This window comes from Zonotrichia albicollis, chromosome 30 (assembly GCF_047830755.1).
Source record: "Zonotrichia albicollis isolate bZonAlb1 chromosome 30, bZonAlb1.hap1, whole genome shotgun sequence".
Lineage (NCBI taxonomy): Eukaryota > Metazoa > Chordata > Aves > Passeriformes > Passerellidae > Zonotrichia > Zonotrichia albicollis.
This window is the reverse complement of record NC_133848.1, coordinates 3,861,415-3,875,684: the sequence shown is the minus strand read 5'-3', so window position 1 is coordinate 3,875,684 and position 14,270 is coordinate 3,861,415. Positions and strand designations below refer to the sequence as shown.

At 30.7% G+C, this 14,270-nt stretch overlaps 1 protein-coding gene across 2 annotated transcripts in view; it reads left to right on the top strand.

The window, feature by feature from the left end:
• The window catches only part of LOC102073675 (GON-4-like protein), a 92,861-nt gene that overhangs the window by 46,863 nt on the left and 31,728 nt on the right, over window positions 1-14,270 (top strand). For both annotated transcript variants that reach the window (XM_074529415.1, XM_074529416.1), the window contains exons 14-18: window positions 1,205-1,403; window positions 3,529-3,615; window positions 6,562-6,730; window positions 11,087-11,231; window positions 12,940-13,090. In XM_074529415.1, coding sequence (XP_074385516.1) covers window positions 1,205-1,403; window positions 3,529-3,615; window positions 6,562-6,730; window positions 11,087-11,231; window positions 12,940-13,090 — 751 coding nt within the window. The remainder of the gene's footprint in view (window positions 1-1,204; window positions 1,404-3,528; window positions 3,616-6,561; window positions 6,731-11,086; window positions 11,232-12,939; window positions 13,091-14,270) is intronic.

The following is a 14,270-nucleotide window of genomic DNA, read 5'->3' as shown; positions in this document are numbered from 1 at the left end:
TAAACATTAAATATGATAATAATATAAATAATATATTGCTATTTTAATAAATATAAACAACAAAAATATAATATTATTAAAATATTATCAAAATTGCTATAAAATATTTTCGACTATAACATTATAAGTAAATATTTAATATACCTCAATATAATAAAGCAGCAGGATTTGAATCAGTTTTGGTCTTTCTGGAGCCCTTCCAGCTGAACTTATTATTGATGAGTACAGGGATGGCAAAAGCAAACCCAGATCGAATAAAATATATAAACAATATTCTAAATAAATAAAAAAAAATATATATGTATGTGTATATATGTGTATATATATGTATATATATATAGATGTGTATATATATATAAAATTCTAAATAAACATGCAGCATTGTTAATATATATATACGTGTGTATATATATATGTATAAAAATAAAATTCTAAATAAACATGAAACATTATTAATATATATATGTGTGTATATATATGTGTATATATATATGTGTAAAAAATTCTAAATAAACATGAAGCATTATTAATATATATATGTGTATATATATATGTGTATATATATATGTGTATATATATGTAAAAAATTCTAAATAAACATGAAGCATTATTAATATATATATGTGTGTATATATATGTAAAAATTCTAAATAAACATGAAGCATTATTTATATATATGTGTATGTATATATATAAAATTCTAAATAAACATGCAGCATTATTAATATATATATGTGCGCATATATGTATATATATAGATGTGTATATATAGATGTGTATATATATATGTAAAATTCTAAATATACATGCAGCATTATTAATATATATCCATGTGTATATATATGTATATATATTTAAATAAAATTCTAAATAAACATGAAGCATTATTTATATATATGTGTGTATATATATGCATATATATATATAAAATTCTAAATATACATGCAGCATTATTAATATATATACATGTGTATATATATGTGTATATATATAAAATTCTAAATAAACATGAAGCATTATTTATATATATGTGTGTATATATATGTATATATATATAAAATTCTACATAAACTTGAAGCATTATTAATATATATATGTGTGTGTATATATATGTGTATATATATATATATATATTAACAGGAAGCATTATTAAATTTGGGATTTATTCCATTTTATTACACATTTAAATTGTGATTTGCATCAGGTTTGAGGAGCCTCTTGCCAATTTGCTGAACAAGCAGCACCAGACAGTGAAGGAACAACTGGAGCAGCTGAGAATTAAAAAATCCTCAATCAAAGCCCCCCAGGAAAGTGAAAAATCCAAAATTCCCAATGAGAAACCCCAGCACAGCCTGGTCCTGGACGCTGCCCAGAGGAGGAGGCTCCAGCAGCAAATGCAGCAGGTGAGAAATTTCATTTTTATATTCTGGAAAAATCCCATTTTTATCAGTTTTTTTATTGTTTAAGGTATTATTCTTCATCTAGTTTGGGTTATTTTTTGTGTCCTCCTGCCACCACACAAAATTCAGAAATGGGCAGTTCTGAGAGCTGAAATCTTTGCTGCTAAAGAAATAATTATATTTATTATATAATAAATAATTATATATTATATATATTATTATATATATTATAATTAATAATATACATATTATATATTTATATATATGGGCAGTTCCGAGAGCAGAAATCTCTGCTGTTAAAGAAATAATTATATTTATTACATAATATATAATTATATATTATAATATTTATATTATAATATATATATTATAATATATAATTTATAATATATAAATTGATTAAAATCCCATTTTTATCAAATTTTTTATTGTTTAAGGTATTATTCTTCATCTAGTTTGAGTTATTTTTTGTGCCCTCCTGCCACCACACAAAATTCAGAAATGGGCAGTTCTGAGAGCAGAAATCTTTCCTGTTAAAGAAATAATTATGTATTTTATATAATATATAATTATATATAATATATATTATAATATATATATATTATAATATATATTATAATTAATATTATGTATATTATATATTTATATATTATATATGGGCAGTTCTGAGAGCAGAAATCTTTGCTGTTAAAGAAATAATTATATATATTATATTATATATAATTATATGTTCTAATATATATTATAATGTGTATATTATAATTTATAATATATAAATTGATAAAAATCCCATTTTTATCAATTTTTTTATTGTTTAAGGTATTATTCTTAATTTAGTTTGAGTTATTTTTTGTGTCCTCCTGCCACCACACAAAAATTCAGAAATGGGCAGTTCTGAGAGCTGAAATCTTTCCTGTTAAAGAAATAATTATATATTTTATATAATATATAATTATATATAATATATATAGTAATATATATATTATTATATATATTATAATTAATAATTTATATTATATATTTATATATATTATATTATATATAATTATGTGTTCTAATATATATTATAATATATATATTTTAATTTATAATATATATATTGATAAAAATCCCATTTTTATCTTTTTTTTTTCCTTTTAAGGTATTATTCTTAATCTAGTTTGAGTTATTTTTTGTGTCCTCCTGCCACCACACAAAATTCAGAAATGGACAGTTCTGAGAGCTGAAATATTTGCTGTTAAAGAAATAATTATATATTTTTTATAATATATAATTTTATATTATATATATTATACTAAATATATTATATTTTATATATTATAATATATATTATAATTTATAATATATAAATTATGTATTTATATATTATATATGGGCAGTTCTGAGAGCAGAAATCTTTGCTGCTAAAGAAATAATTATATATATATTATATAATGTATGATTATATATTATATAATACAGATGGATAAAAATCCCATTTTTATCAATTTTTTTGCCGTTTAAGGTAAAAATTCAGAAATGGGCAGTTCTGAGAGCTGAAATCTTTGCTGTTAAAGAAATCATTATATATATTATATAATATATAATTATATATTATAATATACATTATATATTTATTATAATATATATTATAATTTGTAATATATAAATTATGTATTTATATATGGGCAGTTCTGGGAGCAGAAATCTTTGCTGTTAAAGAAATCATTATATATGTTATATAATATATAATTATATATCATAATATATATTTTAATTTATAATGTATATGTTATACATTTATATATTTATATATGGGCAGTTCTGCGAGCAGAAATCTTTGCTGTTAAAGAAATAATTATGTAGTTCTGTTAAAGAAATAATTATGTATTTTTATAGCAAAAAATTTAATTTCTCTGTTGGTCATGATGAGAATTTGGCACCAAAGCTGAGAAACTGCCCCAAAAATTTCTGATATTTTCAAAATTTCTGTAATAAACTTTTAACATTTCCCCTCAGTTTTCTGTTGCTTTTAAGATTATTTTTGTAGAGATTTTTGCTGTGCTCAGGGGATATTTCTTGTGCCTTTGGATTTGTGATAAACTTAAAAAAAAAAAAAAATTAAATTTTTCTGATTTTATTTTTCAAGCACGTTCAGCTCCTGACTCAAATCCATCTCCTGGCGAGTTCCAACCCTGCTCTGAGTTCAGAGGCCAGCACCACCCAGATGTTTTTGGTAAGAAATGCCCTAAAAATCACATTTCCAGAAATTCAAATTATTCCTGGTCTCTGGGCAAACTTAGAAATATTAATTTATTTGTGATTCATTTACTTAGAAAGGTGAATTGTTTTATTTCTGCCATTAAACTGAGAATTAAGGGTCTGGGTAGGAATCTTAGTTTTCAGTTTAAAGGGATAAATATTGGAATAATATATCTATTATATTCAATTTAATGGGAATGTATAATCAATTTAATGGGATGAATATTGGAATGGATAATGGGATAAATATTAAAATGGATAATCAATTTAATGGGATAAATATTGGAATGGATAATGGGATAAATATTGGAATAGATAATCAATTTAATGGGATAAATATTGGAATAGATAATGGGATAAATATTGGAATGGATAATGGGATAAATATTGGAATGCATAATCAATTTAATGGGATAAATATTGGAATGCATAATCAATTTAATGGGATATATTTTGGAATGGATAATCAATTTAATGGCATAAATATTGGATTGGATAATCAATTTAATGGGATAAATATTGGAATGGATAATCAGTTTAATGGGATAAGTATTGGAATGCATAATGGGATAAATATTGGAATGGATAATGGGATATATATTGGAATGGATAATCAATTTAGTGGCATAAATATTGGATTGGATAATCAATTTAATGGGATAAATATTGGAATGGATAATGGGATAAATTAGGCATTTTGGATAATCAATTTAATGGGATAAATATTGGAATGGATAATGGGATAAAAATTGGAATGAATAATCAATTTAATGGGATAAATATTGGAATTGATAATCCATTTAATGGAATAAATATTGGAATGGATAATCAATTTAATGGCATAAATATTGGAATGGATAATCAATTTAATGGCACAAATATTGGAATGGATAATGGGATAAATATTGGAATAGATAATAATTTTAATGGGATAAATATTGGAATGGATAATGGGATAAATTATGCTTTTTGGATAATCAATGTAATGGGATAAATATTGGAATGGATAATCAATGTAATGGGATAAATATTGGAATGGATAATCAATTTATGGATAAGCAATGGATAATCAATTTATTATTATTATTATTATTATTATTATTATTATTATTATTATTATTATTATTATTATTATTATTATTATTACTATTAGTATTATTTCCCTGGATTTGTGATGCCCCAAATGAAGATTTATAATCAGATTATAAATTTTAAAATAATAATAACAATAATTATAATAATATCATAATATAATGTGATATGATGTACTATGATATAATATGATGTAATATAATGTAGTATGATGTAATGTTATGTAATGTAATATAATGTGATAGAATGTGATATAATAATAATAATAATAGTAATAATAATAATAATAATAATTTATTTTATAATCTGATTATTTATAACCATAAATATTATTATTTATATAAATAACAGTATTATAATAGCAATAATAATATAATTTGATTTATAATCTGACAATTTACATCAGATATTTAATGTGATCATTTATAATTTACAGTCTGATTTTTTGCATGTTAATAATAATAATAACAATAATAATAACAATAATAATAACAATAATAATAACAATAATAATCACAATAATATCTTATTAATATCATTATGTTATCATAATATAATATAATATAATATAATATAATATAATATAATATAATATAATATAATATAATATAATATGTAATATTATGTAGTGTGATGTAATATGGTGTAATATAATAATGTAAAATAATAATAATAGATAATAATAGATAATAATGATAATAGACAATATGATTATTTATGGCACCAAATATTATTATTTATAGAAATAATAGTATTATTGTAGTTACAACATCAATAATAATATAATATAATTTGATTTATAATCTGTATATTGATATCACATTTTAATCTGATAATTTATAATATGATTTTTGCATAGTAATAATAATAATAATAATAATAATAACAATAATAATAATCTGATTATTTATAACCATAAATATTATTATTTATATAAATAACAGTATCATAATTATAACAGCAATAATAATATAGATTGATTTATAATCTGACAATTTCTATCACATTTTTACTGTGATCCTTTATAATTTATAATCTGATTTTTTTGCATAACAATAACAATAATAATAATAATAATAATAATAATAATAATAATAATAATAATAAATGTTATAATCTGATTATTTATAACCACAAATATTATTATTTATATAAATAACAGTATTATAATCGCAATAATAATATAATTTGATTTATAATCTGACTATTTCTATCACATTTTTAATCTGATTATTTATAATTTACAGTCTGAATTTTTGCATGTTAATAATAACAATAATAATAATAATTATATCTTAATAATATCATAACAATATCATTATATTATCATAATATAATATAATATAATGTAATGTAATGTGATATAATATAATAATGTAAAATAATAAAAATAATAATGATAGTAGTAATGATAATAGACAATATGATTATTTACAGCACCAAATATTATTTATATAACTAATAGTATGATTATAAATACAACTTTAATAATAATATAATGTAATTTTATTTATAATCTGAATATTAATATCACATTTTTAATATGATAATTTATAATATTATTTTTGCATGATAATAATAATAACAATAATGATAACGATAATAATAATAATAATAATAATAATAATAATAATAATAATAATAATAATAATAATAATTTGTTTTATAATCTGATGTTTTATAACCATAAATATTATTATTTATATAAATAACAGTATCATAATTATAACAGCAATAATAATATAATTTGATGTATACTCTGACTATTTCCATCACATTTTTAATGAGATCATTTCTGATTTCCAATTGACTTTTCCCGCCGTTGCAGAGCGAGCTGGGCAGCTTCGCGTGCAGCTCCCGCCTGCGCCGCGCGCCGCAGGCCCCGCCCTTCCCGAGCGCCTTCCAGCCCTGCAACCTGCAGGGGGCGCTGCGGCTGCTGCGCGACTTCCACGCGCGCGTGCCCGCCGAGGGCAGCCCGGGCCCGGCGGCCAAGAGCGGTAAGGGCGGGCTGGGCCCTGGGCTGAGCCACGTTTGGGGCGATTTAGGGGGGTTTAAACAATTTATAATCTATTTTCCGTCTTATGTGAAGGGTGAGACAATCTAGATATCGTAACTCACAGCATCACAATCAGAAGTTAATTATTTCTTAATTACACCACCAATTTTCCACACCAATTTCCTACAGGGACAGGATGAGGAAAGCATGAGCAGGCTGTGAGGAAATAGAAGTGATGGGACAGGGTGGGTTATTCCCTTTGCCGACCCAGATTTGGGGCGATTTAGGGGGGTTTTAAACAATTTTCATTCCATTTTCAGTGTCATGTACAGAGTGGGACAGTCCAAATATCATAACTCACACCAGCACAATCAGAAGTTAATTATTTCTTAATTACACCACCAATTTCCTACAGGGACAGGATGAGGAAAGCATGAGCAGGATGTGAAGACATATAAGTGAAGGGACAGGGTTATTCCCTTTGCCGACCCAGATTTGGGGCGATTTAGAGGTGTTTTAAACAATTTTAATTCCATTTTCAGTCTTATATAAGGGGTGAGATAATACAGGTATCATAACTCACACCATCACAATCAGAAGTTAATTATTTCTTAATTACCATATATTAAATGTGTTGATTTGTCTCTCAGCTTTAGCCACACCAATTAGCAGGTTATGAAGAAATATAAGTGATGGGATAGGGTGGGTTATTCCCTTTGCCGACCCAGATTTGGGGCAATTTAGGGGTGTTTTAAACAATTTTTATTCCATTTTCAGTTTCATGTTCAGAGTAGGACAGTACAAATATCATAACTCACACCAGTACAATCAGAAGTTAATTATTTCTTAATTACAATATACTAAAGGTGTTAGGTGGTCTATCAGCTTTAACCTCACCAACTTCCTGTAAATCCATTTCCCACAGTGACAGGGTGAGGAAAGCATGAGCAGGCAGTGAGGAAATATAAGTGATGGGACAGGGTGGGGTATTCCCTTTGCTGACCCACATTTGGGGCAATTTCGAGGTGTTTTAAACAATTTTAATTCCATTTTCAGTCTTATATGAGGGGTGAGATAATACAGATATCATAACTCCCACCATCACAATCAGAAGTTAATTATTTCTTAATTACCATATACTAAAAGTGTTTTTTGGCCTCCACACCAATTTCCTACAAATCCATTTCCCACAGTAACAGGGTTAGGAAAGCATGAGCAGGATGTGAAGAAATAATAGTGAGGGGAGAGGGTGGGTTATTCCCTTTTCTGACCCAGGTTTGGGGCAATTTCGAGGTGTTTTAAAAAAATTTATTCTATTTTCAGTCTTATGTGAAGGGTGAGACAATCTAGATATCATAACTCACACCATCACAATCAGAAGTTAATTATTTCTTAATTACACCACCAATTTTCCACACCAATTTCCTACAGGGACAGGATGAGGAAAGCATGAGCAGCATGTGAGGAAATAAAAGTGATGGGACAGGGTGGGTTATTCCCTTTGCTGACCCAGATTTGGGGCAATTTAGGGGGGTTTTAAACTACTCTATTTTCAGTCTCATATACAGAGTGGGACAGTACAAATATCATAACTCACACCAGTACAATCAGAAGTAAATTATGTCTTAATTACCATATATTAAAAGTGTTTATTTATCTCTCAGCTTTAGCCACACCAATTTCTTGTAAATCCATTTCCTGCAGGGACAGGGTGAGGAAAGCATGAGCAGGATGTGAGGAAATATAAGTGATGGGACAGGGTGGGTTATTCCCTTTGCTGACCCAGATTTGGGGCAATTTCGAGGTGTTTTAAGCTATTTTTATTCTATTTTCCGTCTCATGTAAAGGGTGAGACAATCTGGATATCATAGCTCACACCATCACAATCAGAAGTTAATTATTTCTTAATTACAATATACTAAAAGTGTTTTTTGGCCTCCACACCAATTTCCTGTGAAATAAAAGTGAGGGGAGAGGGTGGGTTATTCCCTTTTCTGATCCAGATTTGGGGCAATTTAGGGGTGTTTTAAACAATTTTAATTCCATTTTCAGCCTTATATGAAGGGTGAGACAATCTAGATATCATAACTCACACCATCACAATCAGAAGTTAATTATTTCTTAATGAACATATATTAAATTGTTTATTTGTCTCTCAGCTTTAGCCACACCAATTAGCAGGCTATGAAGAAATATAAGTGATGGGACAGGGTGGGTTATTCCCTTTGCTGACCCACATTTGGGGCAATTTCGAGGTGTTTTAAATAATTTTTATTCCATTTTCAGTCTCATGTGAAGGGTGAGACAATCTAGATATCATAACTCACACCATCACAATCAGAAGTTAATTATTTCTTAATTACACCACCAATTTTCCACACCAATTTCCTATAAATCCATTTTCCACAGGGACAGGGTAAGGAAAGCATGAGCAGGATGTGAGGAAATATAAGTGATGGGACAGGGTGGGTTATTCCCTTTGCTGACCCAGATTTGGGGCGATTTAGAGGTGTTTTAAATAATTTTAATTCCATTTTCAGTCTTATATGAGGGGTGAGATAATACAGGTATCATAACTCCCACCATCACAATCAGAAGTTAATTATTTCTTAATTACAATATGCTAAAGGTGTTAGGTGGTCTATCAGCTTTAACCTCACCAACTTCCTATAAATCCATTTCCCACAGTGACAGGGTGGGAAAAGCATGAGCAGGATGTGAGGAAATAGAAGTGAGGGGAGAGGGTGGGTTATTCCCTTTGCTGACCCACATTTGGGGCAATTGAGAGTTGTTTTAAATAATTTTTATTCCATTTTCAGCCCTATATGAAGGGTGAGACAATTTAGATATCATAACTCCCACCATCACAATCAGAAGTTAATTATTTCTTAATTACAATATGCTAAAGGTGTTAGGTGGTCTCTCAGCTTTAGCCACACCAAGTACCAGGTTATGAAGAAATATAAGTGATGGGACAGGGTGGGTTATTCCCTTTGCTGACCCACATTTGGGGCGATTTAGGGGGGTTTTAAACAATTTTTATTCTGTTTTCAGTCTCATGTGAAGAGTGAGACACTAGAAGTGTCATAACTCACACCATCACAATCAGAAGTTAATTATTTCTTAATTACACCACCAATTTTCCACACCAATTTCCTACAAATCCATTTCCCACAGTGACAGGGTGAGGAAAGCATGAGCAGGCTGTGAGGAAATATAAGTGATGGGACAGGGTGGGTTATTCCCTTTGCCGACCCAGATTTGGGGCGATTGAGGGGGGTTTTAAACAATTTTAATTCCATTTTCAGTCTCATGTACAGAGTGGGACAGTACAAATATCATAACTCACACCATCACAATCAGAAGTTAATTATTTCTTAATTACACTACCAATTTTCCACACCAATTTCCTATAAATCCATTTCCCACAGTGACAGGGTGAGGAAAGCATGAGCAGGATATGAGGAAATATAAGTGAAGGGACAGGGTGGGTTATTCCCTTTTCTGACCCACATTTGGGGCAATTGAGGGGGGTTTTAAACAATTTATAATCTATTTTCCTTCTTATGTGAAGGGTGAGACAATCTAGATATCATAACTCACACCATCACAATCAGAAGTTAATTATTTCTTAATGAACATATATTAAAAGTGTTGATTTGTCTCTCAGCTTTAGCCACACCAATTAGCAGGCTATGAAGAAATATAAGTGATAGGATAGGATTATTCCCTTTGCTGACCCAGATTTGGGGGAATTGAGAGTTGTTTTAAATAATTTTTATTCTATTTTCAGCCTTATATGAAGGGTGAGACAATCTAGATATCATAACTCACACCATCACAATCAGAAGTTAATTATTGCTTAATTACAATATACTAAAAGTGTTTATTTGTCTCTCAGCTTTAGCCACACCAAGTACCAGGTTATGAAGAAATATAAGTGAAGGGACAGGATTATTCTCTTTTCTGACCCACATTTGGGGCAATTGAGAGTTGTTTTAAATAATTTTTATTCCATTTTCAGCCTTATATGAAGGGTGAGACAATCCAGATATCACAACTCACACCATCACAATCAGAAGTTAATTATTTCTTAACTACAATATACTAAAAGTGTTTCTTGGCTCAGAGTGGCCACTTGGTCTTTACCTTGCTACAGAGCAAAAGAAAAGATGGACAGGGGCAATAATTTTACATTTTGCAGGTGTAAACTTAAAGGGAAAAACTAGAAAATCTGTAAAATCTAAAAACAAGAATTTATTTTTGCAGTGAAAGGAGTAAAAAAAATCAGATTTTTCAAGGGAAAAACATCCATCCACACCCACAAACCGCCTTTCCCTGTTCATTCTTCCCCCAGCCAGCGAATTCTCGTGCCTGCCCAAGGCCGTGGCCTGGATTTTGGCCACCAGGAGAGTTTTCATGTACCCGGAGCTGCTGCCCATCTGTGCCCTGAGGGCAAACCCTCCCCGCGACAAGATCCTGTTCACCAAGGCCGAGGACAAGTGAGTGCTGATTTCCCCGTTCCTGCACAAAATGGGTGAAAATCGATTTTTAAAGAGAATTTCGGTCCTTGGGTGTTGAAGATGGAGGGAGAGACCCAACTTCCTATTGCCCCATTCCTGCACAAAATGGGTGAAAATCGCTTTTTAAAGAGAATTTCGGTCCTTGGGTGTTGAAGATGGAGGGAGAGACCCAACTTCCTATTCCCTGATTCTTGCACAAAATGGGTGAAAATCGCTTTTTAAAGAGAATTTCGGTCCTTGGGTGTTGAAGATGGAGGGAGAGACCCAACTTCCTATTGCCTGATTCTTGCACAAAACGGGTGAAAATCGCTTTTTAAAGAGAATTTTGGTCCTTGGGTGTTGAAGATGGAGGGAGAGACCCAACTTCCTATTGCCCCATTCTTGCACAAAACGGGTGAAAATCGCTTTTTAAAGAGAATTTCGGTCCTTGGGTGTTGAAGATGGAGGGAGAGACCCAACTTCCTATTGCCCCATTCTTGCACAAAATGGGTGAAAATCGCTTTTTAAAGAGAATTTCGGTCCTTGGGTGTTGAAGATGGAGGGAGAGACCCAACTTCCTATTGCCGGATTCTTGCACAAAATGGGTGAAAATCGGTTTTTAAAGAGAATTTTGGTCCTTGGGTGTTGAAGATGGAGGGAGAGACCCAACTTCCTATTGCCCGATTCTTGTACAAAACGGGTGAAAATCGCTTTTTAAAGAGAATTTCGGTCCTTGGGTGTTGAAGATGGAGGGAGAGACCCAACTTCCTATTGCCCCATTCTTGCACAAAACGGGTGAAAATCACTTTTTAAAGAGAATTTTGGTCCTTGGGTATTGAAGATGGAAGGAGAGACCCAACTGCCTTGTTCAGCATCAACTCCACTTTATTCATCAATCAGGCCCCTTTATTACAGTGTTAATTACATTCATGCACATTGCAAACTCTGAGCTCACAGCAGGTCAGAGATAACACACCAACCCCTCCTCATGTTTCCAATACCAAGATTTGGGTTCTCAAAATTATTTTTGCTTTCCCAAAACAGCCAAAGATAGAATATCCACTTGTTATGAGAACTCTGGTATGCCAGGTTCTCAAGGCCTTCATTCCAAGGGCTCCTTATTTTAAATAAAATGTCATCCTTGGGGTAGCAATGAGGATTTTGAACCTTTTCTTTCCTTTGGAGGCTGATTGGACTCTTTAGAGGTCAGATAGTTCTGGTAAAACTCAGTGATCCTGGTTAAAACTTCATCCAGGTGAATTATTTCTAGGGCCTCCTATTTAAAAAAAGGTCATTAATATTTTATTTTAAAAAAATGTCATTAACCTTTTATTTCCCTTAGCCACAAAACCAGATAAAACACCCTTCCAGCAGCTGCTCTGTGTTCCAAGGGCCTCTTAATTTAAATAAAATGTCATCCTTGGGGTAGAAGGGACAATTTAACCTTTATTTCCACTAGTCCCTGGATTTGGGAGGTGTTTAGAGGCTGATTTGATTTTTTAGAGCTCGGATAGTTCTGGTAAAACAAAAAGCCTTTGTCACTTTTTCTTGTAATTAAAGTTACTTTTACTTGTAATTAAAAACAACCTGAGAACTTTTACTGTTCACAGAAACAGGCTGTGAGAATTTTACTCCTTCCAAGCCATTTTTGAAAAAATCTCCAGCACTTGGGGAGAGCTGAGAGGTTTTTTATGGTTTCTCTTTGCAGCTTGTTGGCTTTGGGGCTGAAGCATTTCGAGGGCACCGATTTCCCCAAGCCTCTGATCAGCAAATACCTGCTGCCCACCAAAACTGCCCACCAGCTGACGGTGAGGATCAAGAACCTGACCATGAACAGAGCCCCTGACAACATCATCAGGGTAAGGGGCAAATCCTGGGCTCCTTATTTCAAATAAAATGTCATCCTTGGGGTAGCAGTGGGAATTTAACCTTTTGTTTCCCTTTGATACTGATTGGACTCTTTAGGGGTCAGATAGTCCTGGTAAAACTCAATAATCTTGATTAAAAATTGATCCAGGTGAATTATTTCTAGGGCCTCCTATTTAAAAAAAAATGTCATTAACCTTTTATTTTAAAAAAATGTCATTAACCTTTTATTTCCCTTAGCCACAAAACCAGATAAAACAACACCTGCACAAAACAAAACCAGATAAAACACCCTTCCAGCAGCTGCTCTGTGTTCCAAGGGCCCCTTATTTTAAATAAAATGTCATCCTTGGGGTAGCAGTGAGGATTTAACCTTTATTTCCATTAGTCCCTGGATTTGGGAGGTGTTTAGAGGCTGATTTGATTTTTTAGAGGTCAGATAGTTCTGGTAAAACTCAGTGATCCTGGTTAAAAATTCATCCAGGTGAATTATTTCTAAGGCCTCCTATTTAAAAAAAATGCCATTAATCTTTTATTAAAAAAAATGTCATTAACCTTTTATTTCCCTTAGCCACAAAACCAGATTAAACAACTCCTGCACAAAACCAGATTAAACAACACCTGCACAAAACAAAACCAGATAAAACACCCTTCCAGCAGCTGCTCTGTGTTCCAAGGGCTCCTTATTTTAAATAAAATGTCATCCTTGGGGTAGCAGTGAGGATTTAGCCATTTATTTCCCTTAGTCACAAAATCAGATAAAACAACACCTCTATAAAACAAAACCACATAAAACAGCACCTGCATAAAATCACATAAAGCAACAGCTGCATAGAACAAAATCAGATAAAACAACATCTATATAAAACAGCACCTGCATTAAACAAAACCACATAAAACAGCACCTGTATTAAACAAAAACAAGATAAAACAACACCTGCACAAAACCACATAAAATAAAAATACATAAAACAACACCTGCATAAAACCACATAAAACAACACCAGGTAAAACAACACCTGCATAAAGCAAAAGCAGATAAAACAAAACAGAACCTGCCGAGCTGCCTGAATCTGTGAGAGCAGCCAGTGAGCTCCTGGTTGTTATTTTTAATATTCCTGTGGTAAAACCTTATTAAAAAATCACTTTATTGACGTGAACACCTGCAGGGAG